The sequence below is a fragment of the Bos taurus genome, chromosome 4, assembly GCF_002263795.3.
Source record: "Bos taurus isolate L1 Dominette 01449 registration number 42190680 breed Hereford chromosome 4, ARS-UCD2.0, whole genome shotgun sequence".
Taxonomy (NCBI): domain Eukaryota; kingdom Metazoa; phylum Chordata; class Mammalia; order Artiodactyla; family Bovidae; genus Bos; species Bos taurus.
The window spans coordinates 20,485,833-20,507,141 of record NC_037331.1 but is presented as its reverse complement, the minus strand read 5'-3'; the positions used below and the strand labels follow the sequence as shown (position 1 = coordinate 20,507,141).

At 37.7% G+C, this 21,309-nt stretch overlaps 1 protein-coding gene and 1 long non-coding RNA gene across 2 annotated transcripts in view; one reads left to right on the top strand and one right to left on the bottom strand.

Moving 5' to 3' along the window:
- LOC112446322 (uncharacterized) overlaps positions 1–21,309 on the bottom strand; it is a 128,985-nt gene that overhangs the window by 25,279 nt on the left and 82,397 nt on the right. The gene's annotated exons all lie outside the window — the stretch shown is intronic.
- Positions 20,323–21,309, top strand: part of VWDE (von Willebrand factor D and EGF domains) — a 47,747-nt gene continuing 46,760 nt past the window's right edge. The window contains 2 exon segments of the mRNA XM_059886025.1: positions 20,323–20,332; positions 20,485–20,732. Of these exon segments, the coding sequence (XP_059742008.1) occupies positions 20,323–20,332; positions 20,485–20,732 (258 nt within the window).

Genomic DNA, 21,309 nt, shown 5'->3' with positions numbered 1-21,309 from the left:
ATTCCCTCAATAATCTCAGCACTTATCCGGCATTCTAGCAGCAAGGAAATTCTAATTAGCAAAAAGAATCATCAGACACTGCTTCTGTTTCGATCCCTCTTGCTACTGTAAATTAGATCTCTTTTGAGGGACAATCCTCCTGCTCCCAACTCCTTTAATCTATGCAAAGAAAACATAGTTAATGTATAGTGCAATTAAAACAACAAGAACAGTATTCATTTCTAGTTACTGTTTATTTTTTATATAGAAAGGAAAATCAAAGTAAAAATAGGCTATTATTATTTTCCAAGTATATTTATGTTTTTGAAAAGCTAAATCTGTCTTATATATGTGAATTACAAGTATTTTCAGCTTTTAGAAAGTGCAGAAAAATAATAATTAAAAAATTAAGTTCAAGACGTAACCATTTAGGATATAATTCTGTCTTTTGGGGCTTCCTTGGTAGCACCAGAGGTAAAGAATCTGCTGGCCAGTGACGAGATACAAGAGACACGGGTTTGATCCCTGGGTTGGGAAGATCCCCTGGAGAAGGAAATGGCAACCCACTTCAGTATTCTTGCCTGGAGAATCCCATGGACAAGGAGCATGGCGGGCTACAGCCATAAGAGTCAAACAGGACTAAACACAACAACACACTGTCTTTTTATTATTGTGTGGATTGTAATCAATTTTATTAAGTTTAGTTTGATTTGTAAAAGGGGAGCTATCTTCTCACCAACCATAAAATTTTTAAATGAATATTAGACCCAATTTATTAGATCATATCCTGAAATAACTCACCTGTGTATGGGTGTTTTCTTTTTTCTTCTAATAGAAATACCATGTTTTATAATGACCATTTAAAATGGATGCATGTAATGTATAAAATATGTATTTATTATAGCTAGACAAAACATTTTGCAAAAAATACTTCACCAAAATTTAAAAAGAAAAGACACTTCAGGCTTTATTATAGTTTTACTATAGACCACATATCCTCTTTTTACCCTTAACTTAGTCTTGTCATCTGTCTTCTATGGGCAAACATTGTCCCATGTTCTAAACTCCAAGTTTCATTGACTGGTACCTCCTTTGCTTTGCTAGCAGATTTACCATGGTTAAAATGTAATAAACATCTTATTTAAATGAAACCATTTAGTAGTAAATATGCACTTATTTCAGTTAGACAAAATATTAAAAAAAACTTGAGCAAAATTTAATAAGGAAGGAAGTTCATTATTTTGTTATAGACCACATGTCTCCTTTTCAGTCTTCACATAAATTGCATTGGCATCTCTAAAATAAATATTGTCCCTTACCAGGTTACTTTTAAGCTCCTATAAAAGTAAAGTAGGTAATATCATTTAATCAAGTAGAGACAGGAGAGGAGTGAGAGGAGGAAATGAATGTTTGTTGAGCATCCTTTATGTTTAGCAAGCATTGTAGGGACATGAAAATATTTATAAACAATCTTCATTAAACCGAAAGATCAGCTGAAGTATCATAGAGTTATTTATAAGTCATTAGCACCAGAAACATAGTAGATTTATCTTTGACATGTGGTATTAGATAATACCCCTCATGTCCAATTCTTCGCGACCTCATGGACTGTAGCCCACCAGGATCCTCTGTCCATGGGGACTCTCCAGGCAAGAATACTGGAGTGGGTTGCCATGCCCTCCTCTAGGGGATTTTCCCAACCCAGGGCTCGAACCCAGGTCTCCTGCATTGCAGGCGGATTCTTCACCAGATGAGCCACCCGGGAAGCCCATGAATGCTGGAGTGGGTAGCCTATCCCTTTTCCAGGGGATATTCCCAACCCACAAATAGAACTGGGGGCTCCTGCATTGCAGGTGGATTCTTTACCAGCTGAGCTACCAGGGAAGCCCTTATAAACAATCTTCATTAAACTGAAAGATCATTTCAGTTGAAGTACCATAGAGTTATTTATGTCATTAGCACCAGAAATACAGCAGGTTTACCTTTGACGTGTGGTATTAGATAATACCCTGGGCTTCCCAGGTGGCTTCAGTGGTAGAGAATCCACCTGCCAATGCATGAGATGCAAGAGACTTGGGTTTGATCCCTGGGTCAGGAAGATCCCCTGGAAGAGGAATAGGCAGTCCAGCCCACTGTTCTTACCTGGAAAATCCCATGGATATAGGAGCCTGGCAGGCTACAATCCACGGGGTCACAAAGAGCTGGACACAACTGAGTGACTGAGCACACATGCACACACACACAATAGATGATACCTTAGTTTTACAGCATCTACAAGTAACTGTGGAGTCAATGCTTTTTAATCCTGTTATAGTTACTTACTAGAATATTTTCATAAGATTTTAACTGATATTCAATTTTGGCATCAAAATAAAATAATGAAGATAATAAGGTAAATTTTCATTGAAATCCCAATTCAGAGCCAGTATGGAAAATTTTTTATGGGAAATAAAGCTATCTTATACCTGATTCTCTTGAAGAAGAAGCTGTAGAGTAAAATAGACTGTAAGTCAAAATAGAAGGAGCCAGTTAAAACAATTGACATATTTCTAATTGTCAGACATATTGTATTCTGAATAAATACTGCAGGCACTGAGGAAAAACTCTCATGTATTATACTTAAGATTTTGTTTGTTAATTGTTTGTTCACATACTGGGTGTAACAATATACTTTCTTTATTTCTTATGATTTTTTGAACATATAGCCCAACAATAATATATAATGCTATTAAACATTTGCAATCTTTAGAATCTTTTAATTTACACACCAATAATATTTTAGAACTTGTTCAAATATAAAACCAATATAGGTTTGAAAATAATCTTCGTCAGTTTTCCTCCTCTTTTACACATGACTGTTGGGGAAATCAGTCCTGAATATTCACTGGAAGGATTCATGCTGAAGCTCTTAATACTTTGGCCACCTGATGTGAAGAAGTGACTCCTTGGAAAAGACCCTGATGCTGGAAAAGATTGAAGGCAGGAGAAGAAGGGGATGATAGAGGATGAGATGGTTAGATGGCATCACCGACTTGATGGACATGAGTTTGAGCAAGCTCTGGGCGTTGGTGATGGACAGGGAAGCCTGGAGTGCTGCAGTGCATGGGGTTGCAAAGAATCAGACATAACTGAGCAACTGAACTGAACTGAACTGTGTTATGCTAAGTCACTCAATCATGTCCGACTCTTTGTCACCCTATGGACCCTAGTTCGCCAAGCTCCTCTGTCCATGGGATTCTCCAGACAAGAATACTGGAGTGGGTTGCCATGCCCGCCTCCAGGGGATCTTCCTGACCTAGGGATTGAACCCTCATCTCTTACTTCTCCTGCATTGGCAGGCAGGTTCTTTACCACTAGCGCCACCTGGGAAGCCTCTTAGTGAAGTGAAAATGAAGTTGCTCAGTCATGTCCGACTCTTTGCGACCCCGTGGACTGTAGCCCACCAGGCTCCTCCGCTCATGGGGTTCTCCAGGCAAGAATACTGGAGTAGGTTGCCATTTCCTTCTCCAGGGGATCTTCCCGACCTAGGGATTGAACCCAGGTCTCCCGCATTGCAGGCAGATGCTTTAACCTCTGAGCCACCAGGGAAGCCTGGGAAGCCTCTTACACACATGACTAAACTATAGTTAAGATTTCCCAATCTGATGCTTTACATTGGAAACTGTGCGGAATTAGCACACATTATCAAGTGGTAATCTTCATTTTGTTCATCTGTTTTTAAAATATTCTAGGTTATCTTGTACTGTTATTAACAACAAAAATTCTTTTCTAATCTCATGGTTATACTTGGATGTTATTTGTAATAGAATATGAACATAAAGGGCTATTTTTGATGTGTTCCATACTGATACTTTTTTGGCATGAGCTTCTGCTGTTTCAGAGGGAATAGGTGGATCCATTTTAGATGTGTCCTAACAACACAAGAGAAGACTCTATACATGGACATCACCAGATGGTCAACACCGAAATCAGATTGATTATATTCTTTGCAGCTAAAGATGGAGAAGCTCTATACAGTCAGCAAAAACAAGACCAGGAGCTGACTGTGGCTCAGACCATGAACTCCTTATTGCCAAATTCAGACTGAAATTGAAGAAAGTAGGGAAAACTACTAGACCATTCAGGTATGACCTAAATCAAATCCCTTATGATTATACAGTGGAAGTGAGAAATAGATTTAAGGGCCTAGATCTGATAGATAGAGTGCCTGATGAACTATGGAATAAGGTTTCGTGACATTGTACAGGAGACAGGGATCAAGACCATCCCCATGGAAAAGAAATGCAAAAAAGCAAAATGGCTGTCTGGGAAGGCCTTACAAATAGCTGTGAAAAGAAGAGTAGTGAAAAGCAAAGGAGAAAAGGAAAGATATAAACATCTCAATGCAGAGTTCCAAAGAATAGCAAGAAGAGATAAGAAAGCCTTCTTCAGCATCAATGCAAAGAAATAGAGGAAAACAACAGAATGGGAAAGACTAGGGATCTCTTCAAGAAAATCAGAGATACCAAGGGAATATTTCATGAAAAGATGAACTCGATAAAGGACAGAAATGGTATTGACCTAACAGAAGCAGAAGATATTAAGAAGAGAAGGCAAGAATACACAGAAGAAGTGTACAAAAAAGAGCTTCATGACCCAGATAATCACAATGGTGTGATCAATGACCTAGAGCCAGACATCCTGGAATGTGAAGTCATGTGGGCCTTAGAAAGCATCACTACGAACAAAGCTAGTGGAGATGATGGAATTCCAGTTGAGCTATTTCAAATCCTGGAAGATGATGCTGTGAAAGTGCTGTACTCAATATGCCAGCAAATTTGGAAAACTCAGCAGTGGCCACAGGACTGGAAAAGGTCAGTTTTCATTCCAATCCCAAAGAAAGGCAATGCCAAAGAATGCTCAAACTACTGCACAATTGCACTCATCTCACACGCTAGTAAAGTAATGCTCAATATTCTCCAAGCCAGGCTTCAGGAATATGTGAACCGTGAACTTCCTGATGTTCAAGCTGGTTTTAGGAAAGGCAGAGGAACCAGAGATCAAATTGCCAACATCCGCTGGATCATGGAAAAAGCAAGAGAGTTCCAGAAAAACATCTATTTCTGCTTTATTGACTATGCCAAAGCCTTTGACTGTGTGGATCACAATAAACTGTGGAAAATTCTGAAAGAGATGGGAATACCAGACCACCTGATCTGCCTCTTGAGAAATTTGTATGCAGGTCAGGAAGCAATAGTTAGAACTGGACATGGAACAATAGACTGGTTCCAAATAGGAAAAGGAGTTCGTCAAGGCTGTATATTGTCACCCTGCTTATTTAACTTATATGCAGAGTACATCATGAGGAACGCTGGACTGGAAGAAACACAAACTGGAATCAAGATTGCCAGGAGAAATATCAATAACCTCAGATATGCAGGTGACACCACCCTTATGGCAGAAAGTGAAGAGGAACTAAAGGGCCTCTTGATGAAAGTGAAAGAGGAGAGTGAAAAAGTTGGCTTAAAGCTCAACATTCAGAAAACGAAGATCATGGCATCCAGTCCCATCACTTCATGGGAAATAGATGGGGAAACAGTGGAAACAGTGTCAGACTTTATTTTTCTGGGCTCCAAAATCACTACAGATGGTGACTGCAGCCATGAAATTAAAAGACGCTTACTCCTTGGAAGGAAAGTTATGACCAACCTAGATAGCATATTCAAAAGCAGAGACATTACTTTGCCAACAAAGGTTCGTCTAGTCAAGGCTATGGTTTTTCCTGTGGTCATGTATGGATGTGAGAGTTGGACTGTGAAGAAGGCTGAGCGCCGAAGAATTGATGCTTTTGAACTGTGGTGTTGGAGAAGACTCTTGAGAGTCCCTTGGACTGCAAGGACATCCAACCAGTCCATTCTGAAGGAGATCAGCCCTGGGTGTTCTTTGGAAGGAATGATGCTAAAGCTGAAACTCCAGTACTTTGGCTACCTCATGCGAAGAGTAGACTCATTGGAAAAGACTCGGATGCTGGGAGAGATTGGGGGCAAGAGGAGAAGGGGACGACAGAGGATGAGATGGCTGGATGGCATCACTGACTCAATGGACGTGAGTCTGAGTGAACTCCGGGAGTTGGTGATGGACAGGAAGGCCTGGCGTGCTGCGATTCATGGGGTCGCAAAGAGTCAGACACGACTGAGCGACTGATCTGATCTGATCTGAACAAAGTAAATATCCACTTGAAAATGGAGAGTTCCAGAACTTTAGATATTTTTGATAAGTTGTATGCTGTCATATTAAAAGTGGAGCATATTTAATATCATATAGTTTCGGTTTTGTATCATTTTACATAGTGCTAGAATTTTTGTATCATTTTACATAGTACTAGATTTTGACCATTAAAATAGGTCCTTTTGAAACTCCTGTCTTTTGAAATTACATTATATGTCATGAAGCTTTTGATTCTTATATTTATCAAAAGAGTTTTAACTAGTGATAGCAGAAAAAAGTCACAGTAGTTTTGGCTTTGAACTTATTTTTTGTAGGTAACAGTATATTTGACAGATTTTTTTCTTTATGGGTCTTCATTAATTTAGAATTTATACACCTTTATGTCTTCTGCAATCTCAATGAACTAAATCAACAAAATAGATTTACTAATTCAACTTGATATAGAGTACTTGTGTGCTAGTTCCCGAAGAAAGTATAAACGAATTGGGAAAAAGAAAAGATATGAATCCTTCAAGTGCTCTGTTTTCAAGAAAGTGTACTTCTAAATGAAAAAAATGAAAATGATACATGTGACTATCAAGAAGTTTGATATTAGTGTTATTGAACAGGGTTCTTGGCCTCCTTAATCAATAGAAACTGATAAGAGAGCAGAAAAGAAATTCAGGCAAGGTGTTATTGGGACTCCTGCTGCAGCAGAGGGAGAAGGCGATGGTACCCCACTCCAGTACTCTTGCCTGGAAAATCCCATGGACAGAGGAGCCTGGGAGGCTGCAGTCCATGAGATCACGAAGAACTGAGCGACTTCACTTTCACTTTTCACTTTCATGCATTGGAGAGGGAAATGGCAACCCACTCCAGTGTTCTTGCCTGAAGAATCCCAGGGACGGGGGAGCCTGGTGGGCTGCCGTCTATGGGGTCGCACAGAGTTGGACACTACTGAAGTGACTTAGCAGCAGCAGTAGCTGCTGCAGCAGAGAAAAGAGAGAACAAGCAACAAGTTCCCTTGTTTGCTTGCTCCCCAAGGGGGTAGGCAAGCTGGTTCCTTTTGTGGAATGAGAGTGCGAGTGTGTCCAGGGGTCTGGCTGGAGTGGTGGCTTAGGTGGTTTGCCCACCCCTTTGGTGGTGGTGTGTGCAAGGGGCATGCACAGTGCTCCTGTCTCTTCAGAAGTGACAGTTGGATTTTTGGTCTTTTTGTATCTTATTGTTTGCAGTTATTTTTAGTACCTTATAGTTTCTTCATATTTTGTTGCCTGAGGAGACATCTGTGTAGATTCAAGCACTGCAGCAAAGGGTTCCAGGTCCCAGTTCCCAGCCTTTTCATTAATAAACAGTTTAGGGCTTTTAAACTGTTCTACTGCTGTTGATCTTGTTTTAATGTTAGCATTGTATCATTAGAGTTGTGTTGTTTTAATGTTAGTAGTTGGTGTTTTAATACTATAGTTGCGCCTACTTATAGATTTAAGGGGGAAAGATCTTGGCAAGAATTTATGGAAATTTTAGAGATAAGAAAATGTCTCAAACTCACATTAAGGGAGAAGGGTTAGAATCATAGGAACCCAGTAGTCTCAAGAATTGGTTGTTGACTGAGTAAATGATTAAAGTTGTTAATCTGTCAAGCATATTAATTATCCAGTATGTACCCAATCCAATTTGAATGAAACAAATGATTTTTATGAAATTTTTTGTATCTGAACTATTGTGGTCAGTCTATCTTTAAGTGAAAAGAATGCTCATTACCATTTTTTTTTTACTGTAATCCTAAAATTTCATCACTGCAAAACACAGCTGTGCTGCTACTTTGACATTTACTATATTCTATAGTTTTCAGTCATTATCATTAAGAATAGGTCATGCTGACTTATTAAAGCAAGCTGAACACTATTTAAATAATAAAGTTTAAAGAGCACGTAAAAAAGGTTTCCTGGTCAAGGACTCCCAGAAATCTTCTTGTGTTATATCCTGTTTCTAATAGTGAGTTACTAACTTGGTCTTAAGAAATAAAATCTAAACATGCCAATTTGTTTTTCAAAAATGTTCTTCATTCAATTTAAATATTGTCCTCTATCATCTATGAAATACTTTTATTACAGTGCTTTAACGGCACATGCCTTTTCCACTACTGCCTAAAGTTGAAACAGCTACTCACTAGAAACAGCTCTAAGAAATAATAGACAGGAAATTCACTTCCCTGAAACTAGACTGAGGATTTTCTTTGGTAGTTAGAGAGGAACAAGTCAAAGGTTTCACTTTACTAGAAGTCTCTCATTAAAACCGTTGCTCAACATGATATAATTTACAAGAAGCCGCATGTTTCCTCAACATGGCAATTTTTTCAGTCTCCTTTGGTAGTGAATTATACTCATCTGTTGCTTATATTGAGATGTACTTCCTAGCAGCAATGGGCTCCCCTATGTGACTGGTTGCGTGTGAACTGTCAGTGTTATATAAGCAGTGTTATCCTATCTCTCTTTGGAAATTCCCCTCAACGCCAACCCCACTCCTCTTGCAACCGCCCTGCCCCATGCCTTCTGCCTGCCTTTTGTCTGCGGAACACTTTAGCCAAAGAATAACTTTAATCAGAGAAATGAGGAATGCAGAAACAAAGGAAAATAGTCAAAGGAGACCAAATAATAATAATGTAGTCATTAAGCATAGTAAAGGATATTTAGCTCCTTCTCAAAGACTATATATAATAGTCTGAGCCATATCCTGTGAGCTGTCTTATAGGTACTGAAACACCAGATGGAAGAAGTTAAGTATATGATGACCAGACTGTACCCAGGATATGAGCTGCCATAATTCTCAGAATTGGCCTCAAAGAAATGGGAACAAGTGGACCCTGGAATTAAAGGTTAACTAATCTGGAAAAGTCAGCCGTGGCCACAGGACTGGAAAAGGTGTTTTCATTCCAATCCCAAAGAAAGGCAATGCCAAAGAATGCTCAAACTACTGCACAATTGCACTCATCTCACACGTTAGTAAAGTAATGCTCAAAATTCTCCAAGCCAGGCTTCAGCAATACATGAACCATGAACTTCCAGATGTTCAAGCTGGTTTTAGAAAAGGCAGAGAAACCAGAGATCAAATTGCCAACATCCAATGGATCATTGAAAAAGCAAGAGAGTTCCAGAAAAACGTCTATTTCTGCTTTATTGACTATGCCAAAGCCTTTGACTGTGTGGATCACAATAAACTGTGGAAAATTCTGAAAGAGATGGGAATACCAGACCACCTGACCTGCCTCTTGAGAAACCTGTATGCAGGTCAGGAAGCAACAGTTAGAACTGGACATGGAACAATAGACTGGTTCCAAATAGGAAAATGAGTACATCAAGGCTGTATATTGTCACCCTGTTTATTTAACTTATATGCAGAGTACATCATGAGAAACACTGGGCTGGAAAAAACACAAACTGGAATCAAGATTGCTGGGAGAAATATCAATAACCTCAGATATGCAGATGACACCACCCTTATGGCAGAAAGTGAAGAACAACTAAAAGCCTCTTGATGAAAGTGAAAGAGGGGAGTGAAAAAGTTGGCTTAAAGCTCAACATTCAGAAAATGAAGATCATGGCATCCGGTCCCATCACTTTACGGCAAATAGATGGGGAATTAGTGGAAACGGTGGCTGACTTTATTTTTCTGGGCTCCAAAATCACTACAGATGGTGACTGCAGCCATGAAATTAAAAGACACTTACTCCTCGGAAGGAAAGGTATGACCAACCTAGATAGCATATTCAAAAGCAGAGACATTACTTTGCCAACAAAGGTCCATCTAGTCAAAGCTATGGTTTTTCCAGTAGTCATGCATAGATGTGAGAGTTGGACTATAAAGAAAGCTGAGCACCGAAGAATTGATGCTTTTGAACTGTGGTGTTGGAGAAGACTCTTGAGAGTCCCTTGGACTGCAAGGAGATCCAACCAAGTCATCCTAAAGGAGCCCAGTCCTGGGTGTTCATTGGAAGTACTGATGCTGAGGCTGAAACTCCAATACTTTGGCCACCTGATGTGAAGAGCTGACTCATTGGAAAAGACCATGATGCTGGGAAAGATTGAAGGCAGGAGGAGAAGGGGATGACAGAGGATGAGATGGTTGGATGGCATCACCAATTCAATGGACATGAGTTTTGATAAACTCTGGGAGTTGGTGATGGACAGTCAGGCCTGGCGTGCTGTGGTTCACGGAGTCTCAAAGAGTCAGACACAACTGAGTGACTGAACTGAACTGAACTGTATCTAAAACAACCAAGATGATGCTAGTCAGACCACTGATGACCAGTTTGAAGATGACTATTAAAGGTGAATATGCTGTTTCTGTATTTAGCCTCCCTCCACGTCCATTTCTGGAGAAGGCAATGGGACCCCACTCCAGTACTCTTGCCTGGAAAATCCCATGGATGGAAGAACCTGGTAAGCTGCAGTCCATAGGGTCGCTAAGAGTCAGAAATGACTGAGCAACTTCACTTTCACTTTTTCACTTTCATGTATTACAGAAGGAAATGGCAACCCACTCCAGTGTTCTTGCCTGGAGAATCCCAGGGGGCAGGAGAGCCTGGTGGGCTGACGTCTATGGGGTCACACAGAGTCAGACACGACTGAAGTGACTTAGCAGTAGTGGTAGCAGCACCTCCATTTCTGTATATAAAAACTCTTGCCCCACTGGTTGTCAGTTAGGGAGGAGTTGGCCTTTGGACAGATGTCTACCCTCTCCCTTGCTCAGTTGCTGGAATCTGAAATAAAGCAAACTTTCCTTCCCATCAACCTGGCCTGTTTATTGGCTTTTGGGCAGTAAACAGCCAGACCTTCACCCTTTTGGTATAAATGTGGCCTAATAATTCTGATTTGTGTGATAATTTTTGAGATATTTAGTCTATAGACCCAGAAAGACAAAAATGCATATGTATGCATAGGCATGCTTACCTAACGAAGCTGATTAGACTTGTATTTTCTCACTTGTTGTTCAGTGGCTAAGTTGTATCCAACACTTTATGACCCCATGGACTATAGCGCACCAAGCTCTTCTGCTATGGAATTTTCCAGGCAAGAATACTGTAGTGGGTACCATTTCCTTCTCCAGATCTTCCTGGACTAGGAATCAAACCCACATCTCGTGCATTGGCAGGCAGATTCTTTACCACTGAGCCACCAAGGAAGCCTTATTTTCTCACTTACTCATATGAAAATTTTCGTTACAATTTAAAATTTAATAGTCCCATTTATCGTGTTTATTGCATGCCAGGAATGGAGGGGACATTTTGTTCACTATCTTATTTACCCCTCATCACAGCCCTGTGAAGTATTAATTGATCACCTTCTGTTACAAATGAGAAATCTAGGACAATGCTGGGATTTCTAGCACAAGTCTGCCCAACCACAAAGTCTGTACTCTTAGCTGCTATTTGATCAACCAAGTTCTCTTCTCAAATCAAAGAAAACATGTTAGTGAAAGGTGCATTTGGGCAGTGAAGTCAAGGAACATATGTACCAGACTAACCCAAGTCATGATTTTTGACACTCCATTATCCTACCCCTAAAATGAGGACTTCGATACTGAGCAGAGGTTGCTGATTGGCAGCTATACCCTGGAGTTGTGTCTTTGGTTTGACAAGGAATTTTTCTTTATTGTTTGTTTTTAACTAGTTGTTGGCTTTTTAAATTAGATATTTCATAAGTATTAAAAAGAAAAAAAGAATGAAAGAAGAAAAATGCTTGGTTATTGTGAAAAGAGACCATCTAGGATAATAGGCCCCTCTCCCCAAAAGAAAAATAGGCCCAAATTTTGTTAGTACAATAATCAGCTGGTGGTAGCAGCTCCTCTCTCTGTGTGGTCAATTCCTTTTCATGCCCTAGTCTCTACCTCTCAGAGCAGTTTCGAACTAAACCACTTTCACACATTTACATTGCCAGCTCTGCCTCTGTTGACATCTGAGTAAGTATCCTGTCCTCAAGCCATTATTTCCCAAACTATCCTGTGCAGAGCTGGTGGGTAGGGCCCCAAGATTTCCACGCAACCTTTAATCAAAGACTTTGATACACATTATTTTTAAAATAAATCATTTATCTTAAAATAAGCTTAAAAACCATTCATCTTGATGACTTTCCCAGCTCTAAAATAGGTAACTCTTATTCAGCTCTAACTAGAATATCTTTTCTTATTATTGTGCAGGTAAGAAAACAGAGAAATTCCAAGAAGGTTTAAAATGTTTCTGTAAAACAAAAAATCATACATTTTAAAACTAAGGAAGAAGTAAACAATGTGAATGGTAAGTAGTTATTAATAATAATACATAGTCTATTTTCATTACCTGTGAAAGATCTGCAAACTATGGCCCACAGGTCAAATCTGACTGATGGCAGTCAGTTTTTGTGGATAAAGTTTTGTTTCAGCACTGCTATACCCTATCCTTTATGTATTGTCTATGACTGTTTTTACTCTATAATTACAGAAAAGTAGTCTCAACAGAGATTGAATTGTCTGAATTTACTATCTGCCCCTTTATAGAAAAAGTTTGCAAAAATCTAGAGAAAAATCTGGGTGATACCCATAGAGCAGAATGGTTCTGGCTCAGTTGGAACTAAGTTAGTATATAAATTTGCTAGAGTTAAGTGATGATTAAGACACTGTTCTTCTCCACTAAATTTCTAATTGATTCATTTGCTCTGTCACAAACAACTGAATAAGATATCTCAGTAACTGTGCTTATAAATAATATAGAAATATACAGAACGTAGTACTGTCAATTCTCTAGCATTTGACAGGCATTATGCTAAATACTTAATTTTTAATACTAACACAATGATAAGCACTAGTATATTAGTTATATTTTCCCAGATAGTTTAAGTAGCAGACTTAATGTCAACGTAACAATGTAGTCACAGGGAATATAGTGGGAGGCAGATTCTTACTCAGCCTTTAAGTTAAGAGGAATTTGCTGGAGGTGTATTAGCTAAATTATAAGGGGTGTATGGGAGAAGAAGAGAAAAGAGAGAGAGTGAGGAGTTACAAAGGTCATAGGCAATCTCTAAATTTCCTGACAATTTCCTTTAATTTTATCTTCTTATCCCCTGCAGTAAATGGATATAGGTAATGAGATTGCACTGATAAGCTGCATGAAAAATAACAATACTAAAAACAGCCCAAGCCTCAGCCATTTGTTGAACATGTTCTAAGTGCCATGTATGATAGGACCTTACATATATGGTTTGGTTTAATCCACAAAGTAACTTTATTAGGCAAATACTATTAACCCCATTTTACAGATAAACAAGGGTAAAGAGAAATATCTTACCCAGAGTTACTAGATGGGAATGGGCAGAGTCAGATTTCAAATGATGTGCTCTCATTCCAGAAATCGTCTTAACCGCTGTATTGAACTGCTTCACCTTGTTCAGCCTCCTCAGTACAATACAGTAGCTCTCAGACCAGCTGACTTCCCATGTCAAGAATTGAAATTCTATAAAGGACAAATGACATATATACACTGCCACGTGTAAAACAGACAGCTAGTGGAAAGCTGCTGTATGGCACAGGGAGCTCAGCTCACAGCTCTGTGATGACCCGGAGGACTGGGGTGAGGATGGATGGGAGGGAGGCTGAAGAGGGAGGGGATATATGAATACATATAACTGTTGCACAGCAGAAACTAACAAAACATTGTAAAGCAATTATACTTCAGTAAAAAAAAACAAGGTAAAATAAATTCTGTAAAGGTGGGGACATGTGGGCTCAGAGAATCAGAGCCTGTTTTGAAGCCTTCTGTTGGGCAGAATTGTGATGCTAAGTCCCTTTCTGTGCATCAAGCAGGGATTCCCTGATCCAATCAGCAGCAACCAATAGTCAACATATTCAAACATTAGGAAATCAGGGGGAAGAATGTGACCATCAAGTAGAGATTCTTGGATGCCTCTCTATTTAGGTAGTCATTGAATTATTGGCCTCACTTTAGAAATCAATAAATTAATTCTCTCAACTGTTAAATAACTTCCCCAAAGTTATACAGCTTTTAAAGTATCAGATTCCAACTTTGAATCAAGGTTGGTCTAATCCAGTAATGTTTGTTCTTTTTTTCACATCATGAAAAATTTAATTTCTGAAACCTAAAATATCAGAAAATCCAGGAATTTAATTAAGTACACTAAAGTCTTTGGTTTTTCTTTTAAGGGTCTAAGCATTATTTGAAGTCTAAGAGGCTTGCTAATAGAGTAACCATTCATGAAGAAAAGTTGCTCAAAATTTCAAAAATGTTGACAGTAATTTTCATTTGCAGTATTCATAAAAGTTTGAGAATCTTTTACAAACTGACTTCAAAATTTGTCATCCCAATTTTGTACAAACAAATATTTAAGATGTTTTACTTTTCTTCACCTAAGATCAAATGAAATGCACTGAAATTTTCAAGACAATCCTTTCTAAGTCATGCTTTAAGTGTTACAACTGCTAAATAAGCTTCAAAATTGAGTCATGGAAAAAACAAAAAACATAATGTTTGATCAAAAAATTTGAGGATTTTTACATGTACACCCAAGGACTTACTCAAATGTTAATAACAACATTATTCACAATGACCCCAAAGCAGAAACAACTCAAAATGCCCATTAACTGCTAAATGGATAAGCAAAATATACTGTAATCATACAATGGAATATTATTTGCCAATAAAAAGGCATAAGGTACTGACAAAGCTACAGTACAGATAATATCAAAAAGTGAAGCCTGTCACAAAAGAACATGTATGATTCCATTTATATGGAATATCCAAAAAAAGAAAATATGTAGAGACAGAAGGGAGATTAGTTGTTGCTTGAGACTGGAGATGGAGAAAGACTATAAATTGGCATGAGATTTATCTTTAGAGTGATAGAAATGTTCTAAAATTAGATTGTTATAACGTGTGACCATGTGAAGTTGCTCGGTCACGTCTGACTCTTTGCAATTCCATGAACTCTAAGCTACCAGGCTCCTCTGTCCATGGGATTTTATAGGCAAGAGTACTGGAGTGGGTTGCCATTTCCTTTTCTAGGGGATCTTCCCGACCCAGGGATCGAAGCCAGGTCTCCTGAATTGCAGGCAAACGCTTTACCATCTGAGCCATTAGGGAAGCCTATAATGTTTGCACAGCTCTGTAAATATGCTACCATGCATTGAATTATGCACTATAAAACAGGTCAATTTTATGTAAATTAACAATACATCTCAATAAAACTATTTTAAAAAATGAGTTTGTATCTTATAAAAATCCAGCTTATTTCAAATTGGACTAGTGTGAATGTTATATTCTGACATCCATTAGGTTCCTTCGTAAATCTATCCATTTCCTAAATAATGGAATTACTGCTCCAATATTATCAAGCATTCCTTCTGGAGTTAAAGAATTTAACTAATTACATATTACAAGTTATAATTGTGAGGCTCAAAATGCTTTGGGATTTAGAAAAGGATGACAACATAAATCATATAAACAAAAACAGAAATGTCACATAGCTTTACCATCTGCTACAACATTTTATTTAAGTCTTCTAGAAGAATCTAAACACTATTCAAGTATAATCATGACACTAACCAGACATGTCAATTATAAAGGTGTTGTATAATATATACTTTAGATGTGAGCATTATTGCTTATGTATATGAATGGCTATTGACAGGGAAAACATACCTTTCCCTACTCCATTTAAAGTAACTTTAGTACTCTAGTCTCATTTTTAAACCACATTGTGGAAGATAGTAAGTTTAAACAAGTTAATTTTTGTATTAAAATAATGATTTTTCTAAAAGCTTCTCTTATTGTTGTACACCAGAAACTAACATACTGTTGTAGGTCAATTATACCAATATGTCAAACAATCAAAGAAATAAACGCTTAGAAAAAGAGATCAGATTTGTGGTTATTGGAGACTGGGGATGGGGGAATTGGGAATTGGATGAAGACAGTCAAAAATACAAATTTCCAGTTATAAAATAGGTAAGTACTAGGGATGTAACTGGAGAAGGCAATGGCACCCCACTCCAGTACTCTTGCCTGGAAAATCCCATGGATGGAGGAGCCTAGTGGGCTGCAGTCCATAGGGTCGCTAGGAGTCAGACACTACTGAGAGACTTCACTTTCACTTTTCACTTTCAAGCATTGGAGAAGGAAATGGCAACCCACTCCAGTATTCTTGCCTGGAGAATCCCAGGGATGGGGGAGCCTGTTAGGCTGCTGTCTATGGGGTTGCACAGAGTCGGACACGACTGAAGCGACTTAGCAGCAGCAGCAGCAGGGATGTAACATACAACATGATAAATACAATTAACACTGCTGTATGTTATATACAAAAGTTGTTAAGAGTGTAAATCCTGAGTTTTCATCACAAGGAAAATACTTCTTTTTCTTTTATTTTGTATCTACATGAGTTGATGGATGTTCACTAAACTTACCATGAGAATCATTTCATGAGGTATGTAAATCACATCACTATGCTATCTACCTTAAATTTATACAGTGCTGTATGTCAACTATGTTTCAATGAAAGTGGAAAAGAAAAAAATAGAAAATAAAGTTGTTTTTTTATATACAAATAACAGAAACAAAATCTTTGAAAAGTAGTAATTTATCACTCTTCTGTAAAATATGCTGAATTAAAAGGAAAACTGCTTAGGTACTAAGACATGGTCACATGTTGCAGTCTACGTGATTTTGTATGGTTGACTGATATGTAATCAGGTTGTCATTTCTATATGAATTTCTATTAAAAGTAAACTCAGTCAGGGGTTGAAAGTGAAAGTCACTCAGTCATGTCCAACTCTTTGTGACCCCATGGACTGAATAGTCCATGGCATTCTCCAGGCCAGAATATTGGAGTGGGTAGCCTTTCCCTTCTCCAGGGGATCTTCCCAACCTAGGGATCGAACCCGGACTTCCTGCATTGCAGGGGGATTCTTTACCAGCTGAGCCACAAGGGAAGCCCAAGAATACTGGAGTGCTTAGCCTATAGCTTCTCCATGGGATCTTCCTGACTTAGGAATTGAACCAGGGTCTCCTGCATTGCAGGCAGATTCGTTACCAACTGAGCTATCAGTGCAGCCCATTAATAAGGGGTTGAACCATATTGAACTCTACTGACCATTTCCAGGAAACCTCCTTGAAACCAATAACACTGAGATATGTTTAAGGAAGGGCTTTCGTTCTGGCTGATGGGTTAAAGATTCATTCTTCTTATTTTACCTTAATTTACTTTTTATTCAAGTATGGTTGTTGTACAATATTAGTTTTAGGTACGCACCACAGTGATTCAGTATTTTTATAGATTATATTCCATTTAAAGTTAACATATTAAACTGATAAGAACAAACACTATACTTCAGTTCAGTTCAGTCACTCAGTCGTGTCCGACTCTTTGCGACCCCATGAATCGCAGCACGCCAGGCCTCCCTGTCCATCACCAACTCCCAGAGTTCACAGAGACTCATGTCCATTGAGTCAGTGATGCCATCCAGCCATCTCATCCTCTGTCGTCCCCTTCTCCTCCTACCCCCAACTCTTCGCATCAGGTGGCCACTAGTGAGTTAAGTGGAAAAAGCTGAAAATAACTTAGTTGTTTTCAATGGAAAATTCATCTATACTGACTTAAGTCTGCAAAAATAGGCTGAATAAAAACCAGTTACAGTACTGTGGGGAAAAACAAAAGGTAATAAAAAGCATGTTTTAACATACATTATTTAGTGAGGTTCATAAAAAATTTGGTTAATATTCATATTAATTTTTTTTATTTTTGAAAAAGAGAATAACCAATGGAGGCATGGTACTCTAAATACCAGTGGTATATGTAAAATGCACTGTGTAAAATATCACTGAGAGAAATAATACAGAATGCCTGTATGGAGGATAAAGGGAAGCCAAGAGCTAATAAGTACTTAGTACAACTTAAGTGAAAAGAAAAGTTTTTCTTTTTTCTATCAAGAAAAAATTTCAGACGATAATGTCCTGGGAAAAGGAAACAACCAGTCCATTCTGAAGGAGATCAGCCCTGGGATTTCTTTGGAAGGAATGATGCTAAAGCTGAAACTCCAGTACTTTGGCCACCTCATGCAAAGAGTTGACTCATTGGAAAAGACTCTGATGCTGGGAGGGATTGGGGGCAGAAGGAGAAGGGGACGACAGAGGATGAGATGGCTGGATGGCATCATTGACTCGATGGACGTGAGTGAACTCCGGGAGTTGGTGATGGACAGGGAGGCCTGGTGTGCTGCAATTCATGGGGTCACAAAGAGTCGGACACGACTGAGCGATTGAACTGAACTGAAACCATATTGACATAAAATGAATCAGGATAAATAATAGAAAATTTAGATACCAGCTCTTTTTCTTTAAAAAGTGGTACTGGAATAATCCTCAAAGTAAATCACTCTGTGTTGTTTTTCTATGCCCTATTTCATTTGCAAATGGATTTTCCAGCCCATTTTTCTAGTGCTCTCTAAACAAGCAATTGTTGTATCTCAAAGTCTCAGTTTGATTAGACCCTGTTAGAATAAAATAATATCCTTAATAATAGAAACATTAACCATAAGTATAATTTTTTTCTGCATTATAGACTTGGATTTTCTTTGTGATACACTTATATTAAAGTAAAATCACTTCTCCCTCTTGAATAAACAATAAATTTAAGCCACCTGTTATGATACTCAGAATATTTGTGTAATTGTAAAAATTGCAGTACAACGTCACACACAATTTGAGAAAGTAACGCTTGAATGAAAATATTGAGTCAAAAATTAACAGATACAGCTTCAGGATAAAATAGAGAATACATTACAGCAGGTGCTTTGTTAGAATTGACAAAGTGATAATTGTGCCTTTCAAGCAGAAATAATTTATCTGTTGTTGTTTTTGGAATCTTTTTCTTTATATTTTACCAAATGTTTTTTGATCTACATTCTTGCAAGCAGTGATTAGCTTACCCAAATAGAGGATGCCAAGTGATTCAAAAATTAATTTCATGATTTATTTTCTTTTCAGTCATTTGTTATCTCTTCCTAGGAATCATTTCCATAGATAGTTCTTCCCTATTTGGAAATAAATTCAACATTTTTTTTAGTTTATTTAATAGAAAATTTTCATTCAGATATGTAATTTTTCAAAAATCATATATACTCGAAAGTAGTCTATTATTTCCTTAAAATCTAGATAATGATTTGGCCTAATGTTTAAAATGTTTGGCAAAATAATTATTACTGAGATTAATTTGGGATGGTTCATTTGTTATTGGGATTTTGTAACTAGATGTCTAACAAATAATACTTTAAAATACCTGAAATTACATAACTTTGTTCCCCTCACATTTAGACTAAGGTCTCAGAATTTCCCAAAATCTAGATTACAGAATTGAGAAAATTATTTTGTGATTATCATAAATTAATTACAGTGCATATCACAGAAAATATTTGTATTTTTTAGGACATTTAAAAAAATCTTACTTTTAATATTTATCAGTCAGATATTTTTCTCTTTTCTAAAATAGAATAAAAAAAAAATCAAAAGCTATTTTGAAACATTTAGATTCCCCCGATTTAATCTTAAAAATGCCCAGGGCTAAAAATTGTAAAATCTTCCAGAGTTCCTCGAGAAACCTTAAACTTTTTTAACCTCAGAAAAAATGAAAAGAATGACTATTGTTTAACACTTGATATTTTTCACTACTGCTCCTGCTGCTGCTAAGTTGCTTCAGTTGTGTCCGACTCTGCACGACCCCATAGACAGCAGCCCACCAGGCTCCTCTGTCCCTGGGATTCTCCAGGGAAGAACACTGGCGTGGGTTGCCATTTCCTTCTCTGAATATTTCCCACTAACATCGTGTAATCACTTCTGTAATGAACATCTCTTTCAACCCAGAGTAATGATGGATTGGGTTATGAGAGTAATTTATAGGAGTAAAAGGGTAAAGCATTTGATTTTGCATCATCATGACTATATTTATATCAGGAAATTATAGAGTAGAAATCTTATTTGTTCCTTTTTTTTAGAAAAGATAATTGCTTAACAGAAAGTAAATTCCTTTTCAAGAGCTAGACTTTTCAAGAGTAGTCATATTCAACATGCATTAATACAAGCTTGATAAGCTGACATATTTCTCTGCTATTAATATCTATGAGATTATGAGTCAAAGTAAGAATATGGTACTTTGCTGATTGCCAGAGAATAATTATTTTTCTAAATGTATTTTACTTTTCCTTAATATAAATCCCTGAGTTACAGTTTTCATGAGCTTTCCCATAACAACTCTTTAAGATGACCAACTACAAATTTTCTCCCACCAGGTCAGCTGTCTGTCTCATTACCACCACCACCTCCAGGAAGGCCAGAGGTTGTGGTGGAGCTTATTGAGTCCAGGCTTTTCTGTAGGTGTGCTTTTGATGTTTTCCCTACAAACAACTTGGTGGGATTTCACATAGCTTGGTCTAGGCTTTCTTCTCAAGAAATCAAAGAAGAACTGAAACAAGAGACCACAGTTCAGGCATTCTCTCTTTTAGAACTGGATGGTATAAATCTCAGACTTGGAGACAGGGTATGTTCAAAAAGTTGGATTTTCTTTTATTTTCATAAATGTGTTAATTTTTAAAAATGGATTTTAAAATTGGAAGTGGGAATGAATTGGGACATTAGCATTGACACATATATAGTCATGTAAAATAGATAGCTAGTGGGAACCTGCTACAAAGCACAGGGAGCTCAGCTCAGTGCTCTGAATGACCTAGATGGGTGAGGAGGGTCAGGGAGGTCCAAGAGGGAGGTGATATATGTATACTTAGAGCTGATTCACTTCATTGTGCAACAGAAACTAACACAGCATGGTAAAGCAATTATACTCCAAGAAAAATGAAAAACAAAAATGTTAAAAAATATATATAATCTAATATAAGCTTTATCCTCAGGATATAAAGCACAATGTTTTTCTTTTAATTTTTTTCTTGGAAGTTGTGCCAACTCCGGTGATAACTGGATTAATCAGTAATCTTAGTGACTTTATATGAGTATCTGCTTTAGTAATTCACTGATTATTATCAAGGAACCCTTATGAATTTATGTCCCTTTCTTGTTTTAAAATATAATTTTATTCTGGAAAAAAGTTTCTATTTTTTCAA